This window comes from Pseudorca crassidens, chromosome 2, assembly GCF_039906515.1.
Source record: "Pseudorca crassidens isolate mPseCra1 chromosome 2, mPseCra1.hap1, whole genome shotgun sequence".
NCBI classification, from domain to species: Eukaryota; Metazoa; Chordata; class Mammalia; order Artiodactyla; family Delphinidae; genus Pseudorca; species Pseudorca crassidens.
The window spans coordinates 117354861-117378128 of NC_090297.1; the positions used below are offsets into that span (position 1 = coordinate 117354861).

At 42.9% G+C, this 23268-nt stretch overlaps 1 protein-coding gene across 5 annotated transcripts in view; it reads left to right on the forward strand.

The window, feature by feature from the left end:
* Window positions 1-23268, forward strand: part of C2H1orf226 (chromosome 2 C1orf226 homolog) — a 314827-nt gene that overhangs the window by 224254 nt on the left and 67305 nt on the right. For 3 of the 5 annotated variants that reach the window (XM_067728460.1, XM_067728464.1, XM_067728463.1), the window contains exon 4: window positions 1099-1157. In XM_067728460.1, the coding sequence (XP_067584561.1) occupies window positions 1099-1157 (59 nt within the window). Of the gene's footprint in view, window positions 1-1083; window positions 1158-23268 lie in introns of all 5 variants that reach the window. The other 2 variants (XM_067728458.1, XM_067728461.1) reach the window with 1 other exon arrangement.

The window sequence follows — 23268 nt, forward strand, 5'->3', positions numbered from 1 at the left end:
CTCGGAGCCGAAGAAGCCTGCAACCTGGATATGGCACAGAACCCCAACAAAGCCTGCTCTCTCTCTAGCCAGAGGAGGGGGGAAGGGACGGCATAGCAAGGCAGAAAACTTCCAGCCAGACAACACAGAAAAACGGGCTCCCCACCACCCAGGCCAGCAAAGACTGTGAGTGGGAAACCTAGACTCCCCCTTTGCCAGGAGTAACAAGGGATTCCAGGCTCTCCAGCTAAGAGGAGTGCAGGGACTTTCACCTCTGCCAGCTGGTAATGAGCCCCCTATCCCCTTTCTCTTCCGTGGGGAGCTGAGTGTGTTCTTCCCCAGGTGTCCTGAACAGCATTGCCCCTGTGACAAAGGCCAGTGAAGGTGGAGCAGAATCCTCTGTCCCTGCACCTACGGGTGGGACCTGAGGGCATGTGGCGGCCGCTTCTCCAACATGTTGGGGTGCTACTGACCTCATCAAGCATCTGGGCTCTCCAGTACTGCGCCAGAATCCTCTCCCCCCACCTTCCTACATCCTCATTCCTGTCCTCATCCCCAGCTGCTAAGGGACCTGTCTCCTTTGTGTTCACGGAAAGTTAGGTTCAAAGCCAGATGAGTATCCTCTTATGGGCGGCTGTAGATGTACTAGTTAGCTTGTCAGTCTTGTGTGCAGCCTTTTCTCCCCCTCTTTAAGGGAGGGAGGCTGGGGTCCACACATCATTTGCATTTGATGGCATCATTCAGTCTCTATGACCCCTTCTCCCTTTTGTGCTCCCTGCCTCTCCTGTTCCTCTGGAGTAATGTATGATTTTTTTTTTCCTTGGTGTCTTCTCCACGAAAGTATGATTTAGATTGCAGTCTCCTGAGACCCCTTGGCCCCTGCCTACCCTCTGCACCCGTGAGAGACACTCTCCTAAAGTGCTTGAAGGAAACTGATCAGACCAGATACGTGACATTTTCCACTTGTTCTTTTGGAGCAGTCGACTCCAGGCCTCTTAGAGGGAACAAGGCCAGAAGCAAATGCATGTGTTTGCATAAGCATTAGTAGCTCAATGTGTGCCCTGGTTCTGTAGCCGAGGACAAGCCTAACTTATTCATTTACAGCTTCTTTTATTGCAGAAAAAGGAGTGGACGTGGGATGAGAGCAAGATGCTGGTGATGCAGGACCCTATCTACAGGTAAGAGCCCAGTCCCCAGGGTACACCTGTCCTCTCTGGGAGCCATCTGTTGGGTTGGTGGGTCCAGACAAATTAAAATAAATTTCTCCTTTTTCCCTCCTGAGACCTGTTATTTCTGTAGATATAAGTACAAGGAGCAAATCTGCTCTATCTTTAAGAAAGAGGGGAAAATTCTTCTAATGCGCAGTAGCACTAAGGGAACTGGGAAGGATTTCTGCTTGATGTGTAATGCAAGTCTTTTAGTTGTCACTTGAGACCTTTTCATTTTGTGCTAGTTTTATTTTGACTGAAATTTGTTTTTCACTATTTTCTTATTTAACTGAAATTTCATAATTGCCTATATGTTGATAAAAATGAGAGAACTGGGTTTTCCCGTTACGCTATACTTATAATTCCCCACAGTTATCTGTTCTTCCTTTCTGCCCCTTCAGAAACTGAGCATAGATAAGGGGGTTATGATCATTTGGGACAGCAGAAAATCGCATATAAAATCCATAGAAATTGCTTTTACAATGAGACTGGTATTCCTATTCAGATTAGATGACTGCCGTTCATGTGTACTCTCTGGGCAGAGGGATACCTGTTAGCAATACATACAGAAAGCCAGGGCCCTCCTGGGACCCACGCAGGGCCTAGATTCATCTGTGTCATTCTTCTGTCGTAAATCTCCGCTGACCAAGCCCTACCCCACCTCTTACTCCTTCCTGTTTTCTTCACTGGGGGGAAAGGGGTATTAGCTATTCTTTGGGGATTTGGGGGTCGAGATTTAAGTTTTGATTTTGTCTCCTCTCAAATGACTTGCCTTGGTTGCCAAAGTGAATTAAGGTTGGCACTCACCTGAGAAGTTGGCATCGTGGTGGCCCTGCTAAGTCAAAGAGTAGCTGCCTGTGAAATGGAATTTCCATTCATTCAAATATGTATACATATATAGAACACTCATCCCAGGTACTGTGCTAGGTAATTTAGTAGATGGCGAAAATAAGTTATGGTCCCTTGTTCTCAGGAAGCTTTAGTCTAGTAGGGAAATGGAGTCCTGAACAAATCATTGTGGTACAAGACAGTGTGTCTGACAAAATGGATTTCTTTCTCTGTGTTTCTGTTGTACTTGTGTTTGTTGAAATACTTGTTATAGTTACTGCTACTTCAAAATGAATCTGTCTTTTGCCACTGGGCTGTGAGGCTCTTGCCAGTGAAGAACTGTGTTCAACTCACTTTTGTATTTCTAGCACCAAGCCTGTGTCTGTTCTGTATGAGGCATTTAGTAAATGTGTGATGGGTGGATGGATAAATGTATTGAATTAATACCTGAAAATTAACGTTAAGTGGTATGGTGATTCACAGGAGGGAATAATCACTTTCTACTTGAGTGATGACGAAAGGCTTTAAGAAACAAGTTGTGTTGGAACTGGGCTTGAAGGATGTGAATGGACAAACCTCTATCATTTGCGCTTTGTAAAAGGAAGTGTTTCTTGTTTTTTTGTTTTTGTTTTTATTTTTTTACAGTGGCGTCATATCCATACAAAAGCGACCTCTGTGTGGGATGATGGTCATGAACTTTAACCTTGCCTTTTCCTGGTTTGAAAGAAGGAACTTTCCCCAAAGTTTTATATCCCAACTAAGCTGTTGTTTTTATTTTTTATAACAGCTTTATTGAGGTATAATTGACATATAAAAATTGAGCATATTTAAAGTGAATAATTGGGTAAGTTTTGATATATGTGTACACTTCTAGAACCATCACCTCAGTCAAGATACTGAGCATATGTCTCCCCCAGAAGTTTCCTTGTACCCTGTTGTAATCTTTCCCTCTCTCCCTCCCTGCTGCATCTCCCTCCTGCCCTCCAAGTCCCCAGGCAACTACTGATCTCCCTTCTGTTAGTAGAGATGAGTGTGTATTTTCTTGAGTTTTGTATAAACAGAGTCATACAGTGTACAGTATACGTATGTACAGTATACCCCCACTGTTTTTTGGTCTGGCTTCTTTCATTTAGCATATTTATTTTAAGATGCGTTCCTTGCCATTGCATATATCAGTAGCTTATCCCTTTTTATTACTAAGTCGTATCCCATTGTATGAGTATAACACAATTTGCTTAGCCATTCACATGTTGATGGACATTGTGGTGGTCTCCAGTTTTTGACTCTTATGGTGAAAACTTCTGTGACTGTTCATATTACAGTCTTTGTATAGACATATGCTTTTATTTTTCTCGGGTAAATACCCAGGAGTAGAATGAATGATTATTTGTTAGGTGTACGCTGAACTATTTTTTTTAAGTGAATTTTAAGTGATTATCTTTTTGGTTGGTGAATCTTGGAGTGATTTTTAAGTGCGTCTCTTTATTTTTTTAATTTTTATTTATTTGGCCACGCCCTGTGGCATGTGGGACCTTAGTTCCCTGACCAGAGATCAAACCTGCTCCCCCTGCAGTGGAAGCGTGGGGTCTTAACCACTGGACCGCCAGGAAAGTCCCTGTCGAACTTTTTATGAGACTGCCAAGCTGTTTTCCAAAGTGGTTGTACCGCTAGCGGTGGTTGAGAGTCCCAGTTCTTTCACATATTCGCCAACTCCTATATCATCAGTCTTTTCATTTTTAGCCCTGCAAGTATGTGTGATGTAGTATATCCTTGTGGTTTTAATTTGCGTTTTCCTAGTGAGTAACGATGTTGAGCATCTGTCCATCGTATGTGCCATTCGTATATCTTTTGTGAAACATCTGTTCAAATCTTTTAGCCCATTTTTAATTGGGGTGTTTTGTTTTCCTTTTATTGAATTTTGAGGGTTCCTGATAAATTTTGGATACATGTCCTTTATCAGATATATGATTTGCAAATATTTTATCCAAGTCTGGCTTGTCTTTATCTTCATAGTGTCCTTTGAAGAAGTTCATATTATCATTTTTGAAAGTGTATGGGTTGTGCTTTTGGTGTCATATTTTAAAAATCTTGGCTAACTCAAGGACACAAAGGTTTTCTTTTGTGTTCTCTTCTGGAAGCATTATAGTTTTAGGCTTTATGTTTAGGTGTATGATCTATTTTGATCCAATTTTTTTGATACGGTGTGAGGGATATATCAAAGTTCTTTCTGGGGGTTTTTGTTTTGTTTCAGTTTTGGGTTTTTTTGGCAAATGAATGTCCAGTTGTTCCAGCCTCATTTGTTGAAAAGACTGTTCTTTCTCCACTGCAGTACCTTTGTTAAAAATCAGTTATCCACATCTGTGTGGTTTATTTCAGAGCTCTTTATTCTGTTCCATTTATCTAATTGTCCGTCTTGACACCAGTACCACAGTGTCTTGATTGCTGTAGCTTAATAACAATAATTGAAATCAGGTAGTCTCACTCTTCCAACTTTGTTCTTTTTCAAAGGTTTCTTCCAATTAGTATTAGTATGGTATATCTTTTTCCATTCATTTTTAAGAAGAAAAATGGGTTTTGGTGGGGAGTAGAAAACATCCAAGAAATCTTAAAGTGAATTTTTCTTTGGCCAACCTCCACGCAGCAGACTTTCTGGTTGTAGATTTCTTGTGGATATCTTCCTAATCTATCAAAATTTAGCAACCTGTGTTTATGAACAAAGGACTGCTGTTCCAGCTTCCTAGATACTTTTTCCCCTCATGTATTAGATTGTGGGTGTTTTAGTCTCTGTATGTGTGTATTTGTATATCTATTTGCTATGGGTAGATGAAAGAGGACTTTTTTCTAAACTGTATGTGTCCCATTTTATCATCAATAAGAACATTTATTATCATGATAATATAGTAACATTTACAAATGAGCTTTTTCCTGGGTACAATTATTTTTCTGCCCTTGAGGAACCACTCTAGTTGGATTCAGTAGCACTGCCGAAGAATACGTAATTGCTGTGCCTTTGATGAAACACAGGATTACTGCAGCGTTCACGTTAGGAAAACTCCTTCATGGTAAAACATATTCTTCCTAGTCAAAAGAAGGGACTTTGCCACAGCAGTAATGAAGTTGTTGTTTTTTATTAGGTCAAAATTTCAATTTGAGTCTTTTGTATCTCTCACCTAGAATAATAGAATCATGTTTTTTAAATTGTGATGAAATATATATATATAACATAAAATTTGCTATTTTATCCCCTTTTAAGTACACAAATGAGTGGCCTTAATTACAGTGACAGTGTTGTGCAACCGGCAGTACTGTTTCCAAGATGTTTTCATCACTCTAAACTTTGTACCCATTATGTACAAACTCCTTATTCCCCCTCCCTGAACCCCATGTAACTTTTAAAATCATGAACTTTAAGAGGTTAAAGTACTGTGGTGAACATCTAGTCCATTTTCCCCTCCATTACAGGATGCCTCTATTTCTCTAAAGTATTTGCTATTATGGTCTTCTTTGTTAAGTGAAGGCAAATGTGTTTGTTTATGTAATTTTCGTCCATGTATCCTAGCTCTCTTCTCTGGAGTTACACATACATAGATCTTATTTTGCTAAAGTTTCTGAAGCCATTCTTTATAATATTTTTTCTAGACTTCCTAATTTCAAGACATCATATTTCTTTGTAATATATGTTGGAATTTAATGCAATATCTCATGCTGTCTTATCAGTGTAAATTATAGAGACACAGTTTTACCCTCATGATATGGAGCTTTGCATTTGTTTTTTAAGAATTAGATCATACTGTATTTTTATTTGTTAAACAAACTGTGTTAGGTCCTAGGTCGTGGTGGATTTATTGTCCAGAATCCTTAGGATATTCACAGTAATTGCTTTCAATCAAGATTTTTTAATCCTTCTTTATTTCTGTAGTTTGCTCTGTTTTATTTTTTAGCCTAAATACAGAACTTTACATATACCATTGTTAAATTAGATATATTTCATTTGAACCCATTATTCATAGTTTTCGGATTCTTATGAATCAGAGTGAATCGGGGAAGCAGGCAGGTATGAGTGTTAACGGCATAAGGAATTTGTTTATAGGATTTAGACCTACACGGTTGTGATAGGAGCTGGGAAGTAAAAGTCCAAAAACGACCAGAGAGGAGTCGTGAGCCAGCCCTGGTGTGTGTTAGACGTCAAGAGTGTCCGGGATGCTAGGTGCGCGTGTGTGCTAGAGTGGAATTGTGAAGGGGCACAGGGGCCAATGTCTGTGAAAGGCATTTGATGGCTTGAAGGTCCTTAATGGCTGCTGCATTTGAGTTGGCAGTGAAGCTTCTGCTGGCAGTCCTGGGTTCACTGTTGTTCAGCAGGGCTGACGGTTAGGAAGGACAGCCAGATATGGGGCACAGAAGAGTGAAGACAAATTGCACCTCACTAGCACCTCCATGTTCATCCTTTCCTGCCTCTAACGAGTGATGACCTTCAGAGCATCATGGCTACTTCATTCTGGCCTCCTAAATCCCCCACACATTTCTCTTGTGAGCAATCCTAAAGTGCAGTTCTACAGGGAAGCGAAGATATACAGTTCTAGCTTAGCTGAGTTCCCCCAGTATAAACCATCACAGCGGGTTCTAGTAACAGGCTAACTATATCCCTCTTTGTTTTCTGTTAAGTGAAACTTTAATCTTTTCATCCAAGTCACTGATAAGGCTGTTGAATAAAATGGGAAAGCTTGGGAAATGTAGACTTCATGTTTTTATTTTCACTTCCTTAGTTAATATGCTTATTTTACCTTTTCTGGTGTAAAGGGCATGCTTATTTTTTTAAAAAAAGTTTAAAAATAGCACTGGAGTGGTTGTACTGTTACAGAAGTCACTGTGCTTTTGAATTTCAGTCTCCCTGCCTTGATGTCTTCTACATTTTAGTCTTATTGGGCACGAATAGAATTAACATATTTGGGTAAAAAAAAGTCTCTAGGACATTTATGTTCTTCATGCTAGGGATCAGATTGTCAGACAAACAAAAATCCTTTTTTTGTGTGGGGGGGTGACCAGAGGAAGTAAATTAATCAACCTGAAGTCTTCAGGAGACAGACTGGAAGTAATTCTCCAGTTTTGAGTATAAACGATCAAACCAGGTAGAACCCCCATAGGGTTTCCAGCCATTCCCCAGAAACGTCATTCATTAACATCCAAGCGGTTGGTGAGATGATTAGAAATCAGAGAAAGTGCATTCTAGTTTTGGCCCTGCACATTGAGCTGTGCTTGGATTTTGAGCAGGTCACCGATTGTTCAAGGCTAACTGGGGAAGGGAGGAAAGAATGCATGGAGAGCGGATGTGCAGTGCTGGTCACTGTGCTAGGCACTGAGGAAAGCAGTAATTTATCAGTCTGGGTCCAGTGGGGGAACAGAACTCACTCAGTGATTTAAATAGGAGAAGGATTATGAAGAATGACTAAGTCGTAACAAAACAGTAACTTCAAGACGTAAAGAGCAGTCTTAAGAGTCCTCTGGGGCTGAAGGAGAGTACAAAAAGGAGGCCCAATCTGGGGAGGAAGACCCCTCTCCTGGGCTGGGGCTCAGATTTCATTGTGGAGGATGTGCTGCAGCATCTGGATGGCAGAGAAGCTCACTGGGTTGCCTAGGCCAGAGTGGTCCCCAGTGGCTTGGAAAACAGGAAGCAACCCTCAGGGGATGGGTGCAGGAGAAGTGCAGCTGGTCGGTGGGCGCACAGAGGGAGTAGGGATGTCACTGTGGATGGGAGGCTAGGGATGCTCAGAATCTTTGCGGGGGGGGGGGGCTGTAGGTAGGTGGGACTCACCCAGCCACACTGGGAACGTGAGGTCGCTGAAGATCTATATTCTGGGCCTCGTGGCTGGGACAGACCACCACCAGATGTCCTGCTGATGGGCTCTACAGCAGCTGCAACCAGCAAGAGAAGCCCTTTCCTCCCGCAGTGTCCTTCCATTATACAGAGAAATTCGAATAGCCCGCTTACTGTAAAGGGGGGACTACATAAAAGAATTCTGCCCATTATCACAGAGCATGTATTGAAAGGGCAAGAAATTGATAACTGGTACAAGTGGCGAGCAAGACATAGTTCTTACCCTTAAATCTATAGTCAGATGAGATTTGACGTATGTTTTCCTCAATCCTAACAACAACTCCAAGTGGTAGAATCTGTCATTCCCATTCTTAGGATGAAGAAATTTAACTCAGAGACATTAGATAACTTTTCCACGACCGCTTAACTAGTAAATGTTTGGAGAAATGCCTGCCTCCCGAGCTTTCGTCTTTTCTGTTTTACTACTCCACTCAGTGTCGTCTGCCTCTCAAGACAAACCCACTCATTTATTTGCCTTCATATTATTGTTCTGATCATTTCAAACTGATATATCACAATTCAGGACGTTTTGAAGGACCAAAAAACTAGATTTTAAGGTAAATGAGTTTTCTTTCTTGGGGATTGATAAACCTACTGTGTGATACTTGATGATTTCTTGGGTAGTCAAGCACCCCATGTTGTATGTTTAACTTAATTCACAGTCACGAGTTTAAATGATCAAGCCAGACAAAATTAAGGAAACATGAGTATCCTCAGATGTAGGAAGAGTATCAAATTACAAACAAGGTAAAGAAAAAGAAATTCTTTTTTTTTTTAAGAAATTGATTCTTAAACTCTAGACTCATAGTAATGAAACTACAGAGTGTGGAAGACAATGATTTTAAAAACAATCTGGAGGGGAAAAATATACTGTCTACAAAGGAACACAGGCTGATAGCAAAAATGGAAGACAAAACATAGTGAATTATCTTTAAGAATATGGTGAGTCAAGTTAAGTGCTGAAGCTTAGAAAGTACTCCTTTAATACTTTCTTATTATGACAGTAAGGTAGGAAAAATCCTAGGCAGCATTTCTGAAGACATTTTAAATGGAATTAGTTACTGTCCTAACTTAGGATATATAGATAGAATTACATAATTAGAAGATAGACTATATAGTAATTGGTTACTGTATTGTTCTGTGGAGCCAAAAAACCTCTCTTAGAATTCTTTTTTTTTTTTTTTTTTTTTTTTTTTTGCCGTACGCGGGCCTCTCACTGCTGTGGCCCCTCCTGTCGCGGAGCACAGGCTTCGGATGCGCAGGCTCAGCGGCCATGGCTCATGGGCGCAGCCGCTCCACGGCATGTGGGATCTTCCCGGACCGGGGCACGAACCCGTGTCCCCTGCATCGGCAGGCGGACTCTCAACCACTGCGCCACCAGGGAAGCCCTCTCTCAGAATTCTTTAAGATGAGTCTCCAAAATCCATGTTGTCCCTCCGAAATCAGATAGAGACCTCCCAGATACAGACAGTGTTATTTTATGAGCTCCCTTCTTTCAAACCTACACACACCCAAGTCCCCAGCTCAAACCCTGGCATGTGTTCCCTTCACTCCATTGTCACTGGATTATGGAGGGAGGGGCCGAGGTATGAAGGATCAGGGAAGGATGAGCAGACTTGGAGCTGGAGCCAGTTCTTTGCTCTGGTTACATGCATGTCTCATTTGTTCTTTCTGTGATTTACAAGGGACAGGGTGACTGTCTCCATCTTCCCATATTATTTTTCTAAGGATGACTCTCTGCTCCTCCTTCAGCCTCCCATTGTGTGAGTTTCTTGAAGGGCCTCTACTAAGCTGGGAAAACTGATAACCAGGAATCTGGAAGCAGCCCAGCCTATCGACCTCTATCTAACTTCTTTTCATATCATTTCTGGGCCAGCCCATCTGAAGGCTATGAGTGTCCATCACTCTCGTCGTGATGGATGTTTCAGGTAGAGTTGATGTTTTTATTCCCTCTAGCTCCAGAACCTTTCACAGACAGTGTCTTTTTATAGATATGCATGAGTAGGAATTACCCAGTTTTATGCATGGAGAAGCTTATGAACTAAGAAGGGGAAGGAAAATCATTCATGCTTTCTGGCTTCACTTAGTTCCCCAGGGCTGCTCTGCAGTCCATTATTTGTCCCTGGTAGAAATTCCACTTGCTAAAGTGCCAAGACCTTTTCCACCTGTCAGCTCTGTTGGTACATCTTCACTCTCCTTAGGTGACCCCCATCTTCTGGGAGGTTCCTCAGGTTTCCTCCTCTTCTTCAAACATCTTTGTGTCACTGCCCTCTGTCGCTCTGTCCCCTCTGCCTCTCTGCGTTTTAGACCCATCTTCGCTTGTTTCTTCAGCACCGTGAGCATTTCTATCCTTGCCCCATCCACTCCACCTCTCACTTTCCCTGGGCTCGCCCTCTCTCCCTAGCAATGTGTTCCGGTCTCTCCTGTCCTGAAGTAATCTCCCTCAGTCCTGATAACCCCATTCAAGGGCACACTTTTTGTCAACTCTCGGCTTCCTCCCAAAGCACTGAGCGTGTCCTCACCAGTGCCCGCCATCCTGCGGTTCCTTGTAGTCCGACACTGATCTCCGTCACTTGGTAGAAATTGCTCTCTCCAAGTTTATTGTCTGTGCTCTCCACGTCTCCAGATGCAGCAGCATTTCCTAGGGCCTTCTGCAGTGCCACCTCTCCTTCTCCTCTTGTGTCTCCTCTTGTTTCATTTTTCTCTGCCTCCTTCTCTTTTGTTTGCTTTCAAACCTACATAGTTATATGCATTTTTTATCTTTCACCTTTCTTTATCTTTCCTTAAAAGCAAGTTCTGCGCTTTAATCTTTATAGGCTGATAAAGTCCCTTGTTCTTGGGAAGGATCAGTAAACACCTAGGATAGACTGTGAGTCTCCAGCAAGGGATTGCAGACCCATAATTCATTCTCTGGCTCTGTGTCCCATGCTCGTGTTAGCAGGCACATCCAAGACTTTCTTTTCCTCTCTCCTTCCTCCTTGTCTTTGATCTCTTCGACTTCAAGGGCATCATATGCACTGTGTAGAAAGCATCAGGAATGCAGAGACAGGTGAGGCACAGCTCACCTCCGGAGGGCTTACCTCCTCAGGGTCCTCACAGTGACCCCTCCTTTCTGTGACAGTTTTCAGGTAAGGCTCAGGGGAATATGCCTGAGGTGTGAGCTTTAACATGACCAAATAATACATGTTTGTTATTAAAAATAAAGTCGTGACAGAGTTTTATAAAGGAAAGAGTCAAATGCCCTTCCTTCAACATCTGTTCCTTCTAGTACCACTCTGTATGCAAATATAGACACTCAGATGTTTTCTCAAAATCTGATATTCTGTGTATAGTTCTACCAGGAGCCTGTTTTTCTCTCAGTAATGTATCAAGGACCTGCTTCCACATCCATACTTACAGTCTTCCCATGAGGGCTTTGACTCAGAGTTCCAAAGTGAAAGTGATGTTTTAGGGCAACCAGTGTGGCATGGAATGCAGTGCACCCTAGATGTGAAGAGACTCATGTCAGGGAGGTGAACAAGGGAAAGATTGCCCAGTAATCTGAGGATAATGGGAAGAGTGTCCATATCAAGGGATGTCGTATAAAGACAGCATAGAAAGGGGTCAGTCTGTGAGCTATTGTAACCTTGGGTCATTCAGCCTAGTGACAGTCTGAATATAGAGAGTAAATAAGGGAGAATCCTCTTTCTTGAGGAGTGGGGGGAGAAAGCAAATCCCAGTGACTTCAGCTTGAATCTTTGGTAGTTTTACATCTGCTCTCTGCCTCTGGTGGATCCTGCTTGATTATTAAATTCAATCATGACAAAAGGGTGGAAATTTTTGTCATGGTAACACTTAAGCCTAAACTCCACGAAAGCTGAGACCACACCTGTTTTGTGCACTACTGTATCCCTACTGCCTGGAAGGATCCTTACTATATAGTAGGTGCTCAATAAATACTGCATGTCAAAGCTAGGGCAGGCTTGATTCACTTGTTTGCTGCACTAAAACATTCATTTCAAAAAGGCTGTTAAGCCTTCTTATCATCTTGGTGGCCTTATTCTCTGCCCTTCTTGATGGCCGAAAGCACAGCCCAAAGGAGGCATGAAGCCAGCCAGAGAATGAATACGTGTGCACAGCAGAAAACTGAAGACGGCCACCGGCATGATCAAAGTTAAACCTTTGGATCAGTCTCTCTATGCCAGGCCTTAGAGGGCATCTTTTACACTAATAATGATGGAAAATTCAATTAGGCCAAGTTTAGAAAACTTCCCGTAATTAAACACTGTCTAGCAGGGAGGGAATTTCCCTGTGGAGGAAGAACCAGGGGAACAGGGAAACCAGGCCTGGTCCCAGTTCTATTACTAAATGACTGCCTAGTTTCAAATTCCATTACTCTGTGCTTCCTGTTCTCCTTGAATACATACAGAGAATCAATTTAGAGTTTGTGCAAAGCATCGAAGAGTCTCAGATGGGAAAGTATGTGCACAGTATCAATAAAACCAGCACTTCTCCCCTTGACTTCTCTTCTTGCTACCAAGTGGGCACTTGCCTGGGTGTCCATTGAATGGTCTTGACCTTTTATGGAACACAGACACCTTTGAGAATATGGTGAGAACTGGATTCTCTGCCTAGAAAAATTAATTCTTGTATATACTTGCAAAGTTTTGATTTTTCTGTCAATTCATGGACCCCATAGTCCTGAGGTTTATCGATTCCAAGGTAAGACCCCTGGTGCCAATAAGCATTATAAGCCTCTCTGAATATTTTGCATCTCAAGCTAGGAGGGTTTATAATTGGTAGTCCTACTGTGGGAGGAAAAGTAAACAAACCAGTTTAACTTTTTTAGTAACTTAATGCTTGAACGATGGATAGATTTTACTTTAGTTTCCCAGGAGGTACTTGCATGTTGTTAGAGACGTCATCTTATTCAAAACAAACTAATCTTGTGTTGGTGGGTTTCAGATCACTTAAGGGGAAAGGATTTGTGTAAGAGGAGACCTTATGATGCCCTAAGTGGCCTGGATTTATATGGATATGGGGAAGTTGGCATAGGGTCTGTGATTCACACTAGTGTGTAAGGATTATTCTGTGACCAACCTTAGCACCAAAAGCAAGTAAAGAAAGATTGCTCTTGATTCAGAGCTGTAGCCCCTGTCTACTAGTCCTTAATATTAATAGATAGTCTCTAGGATTGTAGCTGTAGGACAGTATCATAGCTCATCCCCACAGTGGCAGCTGGGCATTCTGCACTACACACCAGGCTAGATGCTGTGTGGCAGTGCCCTGTCCGCCAGCCTGGCTGGGAAGCCCTCTGTGGGCCCCTCCTTGTGTCTTGGCACAGTTTGGAGGAAGGGTGGTGGTGTCCCACCTCTAAGAGCATAGCCATCGTGAGCCTGGTCTTCCTTTACTGGCAGCACAGACCTCAAACTGTGGAGGTGAGGCTGACTGGGAGGTCCAGACGATAATGCATGGAATTCAGGAAATTTGCAATGAGAAAAGCTAAACTGTCTGCAAGTCCCCACATCCTTTATCAGGAGCCTCTGAGAAGCACTTATTGAGGAGTTACAGCCTTTCCTAGTTGCTGGTGGCAGTCATGATCAAATCATGATTAACTGAGTTCTTTGTGTTTGGTTGAACATTTCTGCCTGTCAGATTCTTATTCATCTTTCAAGGTTTATTTTAAATACACGTCCACCAGGAATTCTTTCCTGATTTCATACTCATTCCCACAGTGGGGATCTAATTTCTGTTTCTCCTTTGGACCCAAAGGCTATATAGCTCATCCTTGTACTGTAGTTATGTGTTTACCTGTCTTGTATTTTTTTTACATCTTATTCATCTTTATGTCTCCTTGACAACTGCCTTGTACATAATTGTGCTCAAATCATATTTGTTAAATCAAATTGATTTCTTAAATCTTTATGAAATTCCCAGGAAGTGGGTACACTCATTCTATAGACATTTATCCAGGATTGGATGGATGGATGGACGGATGGACGGATGGACAGACGAACCAACCAACCTGCAAGCATTTGTTGAGCCCTGAATGTGACTCATATGTAAAGATATTTGGGGAAGGTGACAAAAAATATTAACATTAGAACTTCAGAACATGTGTTCTAATAGGAGGTAATGAACAGCACACAAATGACTATTGAAAAGGCAGCACTGCAGTTGAGAACACTGAGAAATGAGCAGTCAAGTGGCCTTGTTCAGCTTTGCTCCGGGAGAGAACCCAGCATCTCTTCATGCTGTGGGATTAACCGCAAAGCAAGGCTGCCTTTGAAAATATACCTGCTCCCTCCTCAAGTTGGCCAAGGATGCTGACCCCCACACTCTCTTACTGCTGTGCATTAGCTCTTGGCTTGAGGGGTCGATGGTCTTCTTTTGATTTTCTTGGTCTTTGACTTTATCTCTTGTCCAGTTTGTCTTGTAACTTTCAGAGGGTGGATGGGAGAAGTGAAACCATAATAAACAGTAAATGTGTTCCTCTTGTTTTTAATAATGGCCCCACTAAAAGGTTTTCTGGAGGGGAAGAGCCTCAGAAGGGCAAACCCTGATGGTCGTGATCTGCACATGGGCTCGTTTTCCCTCATCGTCTCGTATTGGCACATAATCAGTTGTTGAAGATGGTATTTGACGGCTGGAGGTGGTGAGGTATTGCTGGTGCGTTTCCTTCCAAAGTTGGAGTGGCCCTGCCAGCAGCAGGCCAGTGGTCAGATCTACCTATCCCTACTCCCAAAACACTAATAACAAAAGAAAAAATATGTATATGTGTGTGTGTGTGTACGCACACGTGTATATATACACACATGCGCATAATACACATGCACACACATCTATTTTTATGTGTGTGTGTATGTGTGTTAAAAAGTATTTCTTTTATCAAAAGAGCTAAACCCAAATCCCTCCCAACTGCCTTTGTTCACTGATGGGAAGGACAAAGCCCTAAGGAAACAATTAAGCCTGTCAGATGCCTTAGCTGATGAAGAGGCATTTGACAAGCTAAATGTAAGATTGAAACTGCAAGTGCTCATAAACCGGGTCCCCAGAGAGCTTTTAGTGTCCCTGGCCAGGCCTCCCTCCTCACCTCCCCACCCCATGTATTTACATGAGCCTCGTCCTTCAGGCCGTCAGAGTCAGGATGAATTCATACATATCTCCTAAGAAGACTGCAGCAAAATATTTCTGATTGCACATGCTTTCCTTTTGATCCATGTCTCTTTCTGGGAGTCATCCTCACCCTGAGGAAAGGGAAGTAAGTAAGGCACGATAAAATGCAGGTCTGTTGCAGGTAAAACAGCCTCTGCTTTTAATCAGAGATCAGTTACGCTGACCTCTTGCCTCAGCCGGTCTCGTTCCTCCTACTTGCACATCAGGCTCAACTCTCTGCCAGGGAAAGGCTTAGCTACTTCAGAAGGGCCACCGTAGTGCTCTCTAGGAAGGGGGGAGGGAGCCAGACCGGGGGTCGACGGCCCCCTGTGCAGCAGGTTCACAGTCAGTGCCCTGTGGACCCAGAGGAAGCACTGCTGCGTCTTTTCCGAGCTGAGCTTCTCCAGTTGGACCCGGTCTTCTGCTGTCTCTGTTTCTTGAGCCATCATTTTCTCTATTTCCCCTCAACCTGGAGGCTATCTCTGTTTTGTTCCTTTTTTAGCCTATAAATAGGCTCAGGTTTCACCATCCTAAAAAGAAATTATCCCCCCGCAGCCTACCATGGTATCTTGCTCTTTCAGTGCTAGGCTTTTGGAATGATTGCATTTGCTGTATATATTTCCAAAACCCCCCACTCATTTTTCAGCTCATTATAATTGGGCTTCCTGTGCTCCCTATGGAGGCTGCCGTCGCTGAGTTCACCAGGGATGCCTTAGTTACTAAGTCTCTGGCTCACTGTCTGGCCTCATCCCATTCATTCTCTCTGAAGCACTTAGTGCTATGGACCATGGAGTCTCTCTCCTCCCTCAGCTTCCATGGTGGTTTTCTCTTGTTCCTCCTCTGCTCTCCTGGTCTTTTCCTGCTCTATTTTTTTTTTTTTTTTTTGGCTGACTCTCCCTGTTAGGTGCTCCATTTAAATGGATACTGTTAATGGGATTCTCTCAGTGACCCCTTCTCTTCTCGTTCTACTTCTTCTCAGGGTATCTCATATTTCCCATGGCTTCAGCCACCCTCTCAGTCCTGATGACTCATAAGTCTTGCCTCTCTCCTCGATCCCTTGTTTCCAGTTGTCTCATAGGCAAGTCCACCTGAGTGCTTTGGTGGCTCCTGAGACTTGACATGTTTAGAACCACATTCCTCTTCTTCCTTCCCTGTCCCCTCAACTTTTTCCTGTTTCTGTGCCCCTTGACCTAGTTAATGTTTAGCCAACTCACCAAGTCACCCAAGTTACACAACTCGGAGTCTTCCCCTTCCTTATTCTCACATCCAGAGAGAAGACTCTCGAATCTATGTGCTACCTGTGATCACTGCCGGTGCCTTAATTAGGCCTTCAGCTCTTCTTGCCTGGACTCAGGTTGACCAGTCTGGCTGCACAGTCTGTGCACTGCATAACTCCAGGGTGTGTCAGTCACCCTGCCCTGTGCTTGGCACCTGGTTTACCCAAACGCTGATTCTCGTGACAGCTCCTGTGTCTGCAGATGGCAAAACTATAACTTGAGGATTAAAAGACTCACCCAGTGTCTCACAGTTGTAAGCAGCAGAGCAGGGATTTGAGTCCAGCTCTTCTGACTGGCAAGCCCTGGGTCCAGATTCTTCCTCCTCCCCCAGACATTCCATATTGCAGTAACCTCTTTATTGGCCTCCCTTCTCCTGCTCCTGTCCTCCTCCAAGATACCCTTCACACCACCATTATTACCAACTACATCATTCCCCTGCTCAGACCCCCATCAGTACCCTGAGCCCCCAGAGGTGAAATCCTCTCCCCAGCAGGCCCTGACCTCCCTCTGTTCCCATCTCCTGCCAGGCCCTCAGCATGTCCCATGTCCCCGTGCCCAAGCAAACTGCTGTTTTGTCACTCCTTGCCTTTCTATGTGCAGTTTCCCTTGCAAGGAATGTTCTTCCGTCTCCTGTCTCCGTGATGCAGAGCTTTCTTTGTTCCTTCCTCCAGATCTGCTCTCTGCCGTGCTGGGTGCCCAGGGAGGCTGGCCTGTGTGTACTGCATCAGCAGCCTTCTTTACTGTCATGAGAGTTCCTGCCAGGTGGCACACAGTTCTTTCTCTCTCTGGCTTCTGATGACTTCTCACTGCCCTGCCCCCTCAAGCCTTGGGGTGCTGAGAGCTCCCACAGGTACTGTAGTATCCTCTGGGGTTTCCCTGCACTCTGCCCTCATCTTTGTAAACAGTCCCTTATTAAACTCTCCTCAGATGACTCAAATTATCTGTTTCTTGCCAGGACCCGGACTGATCAGTTCCCCACGCCACAGTCCCTGCCACCTCCCACATGTTCTTCAAGACATCGCGCAGGCAGCAGCTCCCCTCCCTGTGCCTTTCCTGGCTCACAGGCCATTGGCTGCATGCTCCTCCAGGACCATGTCCATAGTGCTCTGTTCCACTGTCCCACTCTTGTCTCACTCCATCAGCACACCCTCAGCTCTTCAAGGATAGGCTCTGAAACTGCTCAGCTCTGTGTCCCAAGAGAATCTGATGTGGGGTGGGGAGGGTGTGGATACGGAGCAAGATGTGCATTTCTTAGAATAAAGGTTATGCTGAGCCACCCCACAGACACTGTAATCCCTCAGCAACTGCTCCTGGGTGGTGGGGAGACAGACAGTAAGAGAACTTCTGGCATACAGCAAACACACAAACAAAAACCTGGCTGCCTCAGGCCTCCCAACTCACCCCTTTCCCAAACCTATAAAATAAAACCAGAAGACTGTTAAAGCGTGATTTAAACCTTCCGAGACTGAACCAGGAAGGAATAGAAAATATAAACAGACCAATCGCAAGCACTGAAATTGAGACTGTGATTAAAAATCTTCCAACAAACAAAAGCCCAAGACCTGATGGCTTCACAGGCAAATTCTATGAAACATTTAGAGAAGAGCTAACACCTATCCTTCTCAAACTCTTCCAAAATATAGCAGAGGGAGGAACACTCCCAAACTCATTCTACGAGGCCACCATCACCTTGATACCAAAACCAGACAAGGATGTCACAAAGAAAGAAAACTACAGACCAATAGCACTGATGAACATAGGTGCAAAAATCCTCAACAAAATACTAGCAAACAGAATCCGACAGCACATTAAAAGGATCATACACCATAATCAAGTGGGGTTTATCCCAGGAATGCAGGGATTCTTCAATATACGCAAATCAATCACTGTGATACAGCACATTAACAAATTGAAGGAGAAAAACTATATGATCATCTCAATAGATGCAGAAAAAGCTTTTGACAAAATTCAACACCCATTTATGATAAAAACCCTGCAGAAAGTAGGCATAGAGGGAACTTACCTCAACATAATAAAGGCCATATATGACAGACCCACAGCCAACATCATTCTCAGTGGTGAAAAACTGAAACCATTTCCTCTAAAATCAGGAACAAGACAAGGTTGTCCACTCTCACCACTATTATTCAACATAGTTCTGCAAGTTTTAGCCACAGCAGTCAGAGAAGAAAAAGAAAAGGAATCCAAATCGGGAAAGAAGAAGTAAAGTTGTCACTGTTTGCAGATGACATGATACTATACATAGAGAATCCTAAAGATGCTACCAGAAAACTACTAGAGCTAATCAATGAATTTGGTAAAGTAGCAGGATACAAAATTAATGCACAGAAATCTCTTGCATTCCTATACACTAACAATGAAAGATCAGGAAGAGAAATTAAGGAAACACTCCCATTTATCACTGCAACAAAAAGAATAAAATAACTAAGAATAAACCTACCTAAGGAGACAAAAGACCTGTATACAGAAAAGTATAAGACACTGATGAAAGAAATTAAAGATGATGCAAACAGATGGAGAGATATACCATGTTCTTGGATTGGAAGAATCAACATTGTGGAAATGGTGATACTACCCAAAGCAACCTACAGATTCAGTACACTCCTTATCAAATTACCAATGGCATTTTTCACAGAATTAGAACAAAAAATTTCACAATTTGTATGGAAACACAAAAGACCCCAAGTAGCCAAAGCAATCTTGAGAAAGAAAAGCAGAGCTGGAGGAATCAGGCTCATGGACTACAGGCTATACTACAAAGCTACAGTAATCAATACAGTATGGTACTGGCACAAAAACAGAAATATAGATCAATGGAACAAGATAGAAAGCCCAGAAATAAATCCACGCACATATGGTCACCTTATTTTTGATAAAAGAGGCAAGAATATACAATGGAGAAAAGACAGCCTCTTCAATAAGTGGTGCTGGGAAAATGTACAGCTACATGTAGAAGAATGAAATTAGAACACTCCCTAACACCATACACAAAAATAAACTCAAAATGGATTAAACACCTAAATGTAAGGCCAGACACTATAAAACTCTTAGAGGAAAACATAGGCAGAAAACTCTATGACATAAATCACAGCAAGATCCTTTTTGACCCACCTCCTAGAGAAATGGAAATAAAAACAAAAATAAACAAATGGAACCTAATGAAACTTAAAAGCTTTTGCACAGCAAAGGAAACCATAAGCAAGATGAAAAGACAACCCCCAGAATGGGAGAAAATATTTGCAAACAAAGCAACTGATAAATGATTAATCTCCAAAATTTACAAGCAGCTCATGCAGCTCAGTATCAAAAAAACAACTGAATCCAAAAATGGACAGAAGACCTAAACAGACATTTCTCCAAAGAAGATATAAAAATTGCCAACAAACACATGAAAGGATGCTCAACATCACTAATCATTAGAGAAATGCAGATCAAAACTACAATGAGGTATCACCTCACACCAGTCAGAATGGCCATCATCAAAAAAATCTACAAACAATAAATGCTGAAGAGCATGTGGAGAAAAGCAAACCCTCTTGCATTGTTGGTGGGAATGTAAATTGATATAGCCACAATGGAGGTTCCTTAAAAAACTGAAAATAAAACTACCATATGACCCAGCAATCCCACTACTGGGTATATACCCTGAGTAAATCATAATTCAGAAAGAGTCATGTACCGCAATGTTCATTGCAGCTCTATTTACAATAGCCAGGACATGGAAGCAACCTAAGTGTCAATCAACAGATGAATGGATAAAGGAAGTGTGGCACATATATACAATGGAATATTACTCAGCTGTGAAAAGAAACGAAATTGAGTTATTTGTAGTGAGGTGGATGGACCTAGAGTCTGTCATACAGAGTGAAGTCAGAAGGGGAAAAACAAATACCATATGCTAACACCTATAATATGGAATCTAAAAAAAAACCAAAAAAAAAGGTTCTGAAGAACCTAGGGGCAGGACACGAATAAGGATGCAGGCGTGGAGAATGGACTTGAGGACACGGGGAGGGGGAAGGGTAAGCTGGGATGAAGTGAGAGAGTGTCATGGACTTACATATACTACCAAGTGTGAAATAGATAGCTAGTGGGAAGCAGCTGCATAGCACAGGGAGATCAGCTCGGTGCCTTGTGACCATCTAGAGGGGTGGGATAGGGAGGGTGGTCTGTTTTATAACATAGTGAATCAGCTATACATTTACGTATATCCCCATATCTCCTCCCTCTTGCGTTTCCCTACCACCCTCCCTATCCCAACCCCTCTCAGTGGTCACAAAGCACCGAGCTGATCTCCCTTTAACACACCATTGTAAAGCACTTATACTCCAATAAAAATGTTAAAAAAAAAAAAAAAGGCGATTGGAAGTTGAAATGAGATCAAATATGAATCAGTTCATTTTATCATTTTTTTCTAAGATACGTTAGTGGCCTAGAAGTAAAGGTACATGGTCCTTTATAGTTTAAAACAAAAAGGAAAAAACTCGATTATGATAGAGAGGGAGTTGTCCTAGGATAAATCAGAATTGTTCAGCCGTTGTCCTGGGGGCATATATGAGAATTAGCGGTGTTGACACTTGGAGTAAATGCCTGCACTGAGCTCCCTGGCTTGTTCTGTTAACCTCAGGTCCTGGGAGGAAGTGCCTTCAGGTGAGCTGTGATTCAGACCTCCTCTGATGTAGCATCAGGCAAGCAGGTCAGAGCAATCAGAGAAAGAAAACTACTAGGAAAGAAGAGTACGTGGCCATGCCAGCCAGGCCCAGTCAGGCATGCTCCAGGCCCCGGGGAGGGAGGGGCTGGATGCCCTCTCTTCATTTCCTGTCGTGGCACACAAGTCTCCCCATGTGTTGAGCAAGTGGCCTGAGGGTCACTTAGTCTTTGGAAAGGCTAAGATGTCCTTATGACATTTATCATATTCCTGGGTTGGTTTGTTTGAAGAAACTCAGATGGAAGGTGGGCCGTCGGGGAGAGCAAAGCAATCAAGCACCGCCCACTCAAGTGTCCAGTGAAAATCTTACCCACGTGAGAATGAATTTGTTTTGGCCGTAGAGAGTCTATAAAGGCGTCCAGGGCTTGGAAAAATACCTGGAATAAGGAAATTCAGGGTTCCTAGGTGGCATAAATGTACCATAGCACTGACTTCTAGCTAGATTTAGAGATAACAATAGTAATAATAACAATCTAATATCTGAATGATTTTTGACAGTTATTAATCAGCTAAGCAGATAATGCAGATGTGAAGGACTTGGTTAAGATGGCCAGGGTTCAGATTCTGTCTCAGAGACTGCAGTGGGCCAAACTGTGTCCCTCAAAAAGATATGCTGAAGTCCTAACCCCTGATACCTATGAATGTGACTTTATTTGGCAAAAGGACTTTGCTGATGTAATTGAGTTACGGTGAGGTCATAATTGATTAGAGTGAGCCCGAAGTCTAATGATTGGTGTTCTTATAAGAAGAGGGAAATTTGGAGACAGAAACATGGAGGGGAGACACAAGGAAGAAGGCTGGGTGAAGATGGAGACAGCAGATTGGAGTGATGCAACTAAAAGCCAAAGCATGCCAAGGATTGCCGGCAACCACCAGACGCCAGGAGAGACACGTGGACTGGATTCTCCCTCAGAGCCTCTCAAAGGAACTAACCTTGCCAATATCTTGATTTCTGGCTTCTGGAACTCTGAGAGGTTAAATTTCTGTTGTTTTAAATTATCACTTTGTGATAATTTGTTACAGCAGCCCTGGGAAACTAATACAGATACCTACTAGCTGTGTGACCTTGAGAATGTTGACTAACCCCTCTCAGTTTCCTCATCTATAAAATGGGGATAGTAGTAGTACCCACCTCATAAGGTTGTGAGGATTAAATGAGTTTTTATGTGTAGTGTGACTTGAGCAGTGCCTGGCACATGAGAAGGACACAAGAGATCAGCAAATATTCTTGCTCACTTCAGTTCAGTAAAGAGTTTTTTGAGCACCTACTATGTGCCACGTACTATGTATAAATCATTTCATTTGATTCGCATAACAATCCTGTGAGACTTCTCGTGCCTTTTTGAGGTTGAGAAAACTAAAGCTCAGAGCTTTGAGAAAGTAGAAGAGCTGCCATCTCAGCTGAGGCTTTTGTGGCTCTGTTCTGTCAGTTCTTTTATTCCACAAAACCACAGGGATCTCAAGGGATACAGGGCAGTGGATCAGGAAGGGTGTGAACTTCTGACTATGATTTATTTTGCATTGGGGAGACTTATGCCTGACCCCTTTCTCCACATACCACTTAAAGAAGGGAAGGTTTCCCTGTCGTGAAAGCAAGAAGACAAATTGTTCATGGCGAAAGGAGAGGAAGATGCAGCTTTCTAAGCGAGGCTCCCCCAGCACACACCAGTCAAAGCAGCACCCTTCTGTTTGTGGTGTGCTGGTATTCTCTCCGCTCTCTGGCTCAGGAGGAAAGCTGTGTCTCTGAGCAAGAGTCTTCAGGAAGCCTGAGGATCCTCAGAAGTGTAGGAAGGTTGGCTGACCCCAGAAAACATGAACACACCAAATGTGTGAACCCAGATAACACAGAAGCAGAGGAGAAGGAATTGGCAGCCTGTGTAAAGATTTGGTTTTTGAAAGCCAACAGCAGGTGACAGTTATTTTGGAGAAATTACCAGTGTTGCAGAGAAGTTAAAGCCTTGAAGTATGTGAAAGGATTGTTGGGGTTTTGTGAGGGACACTGGCCTGTTTTTTGCCTGTTTGTCAAGTAGTGAACAAGAGGAAGTTTACTTATCACAGTGCTTGGTATTTAGAAAGTGCTCTGTGGTGGTTTGTGGTTGATTCAAGTAAACCAGGGAAGATTTTGTGGAATATAAGAAAGCACTTCTTAACAGCTGTGAAATTCAAACATGAATTAACTGCTGAGACAGGCCGTGAGGGTGACTTAACTGGACTTTCAAAAGATAAATGTGTATTTGTCTG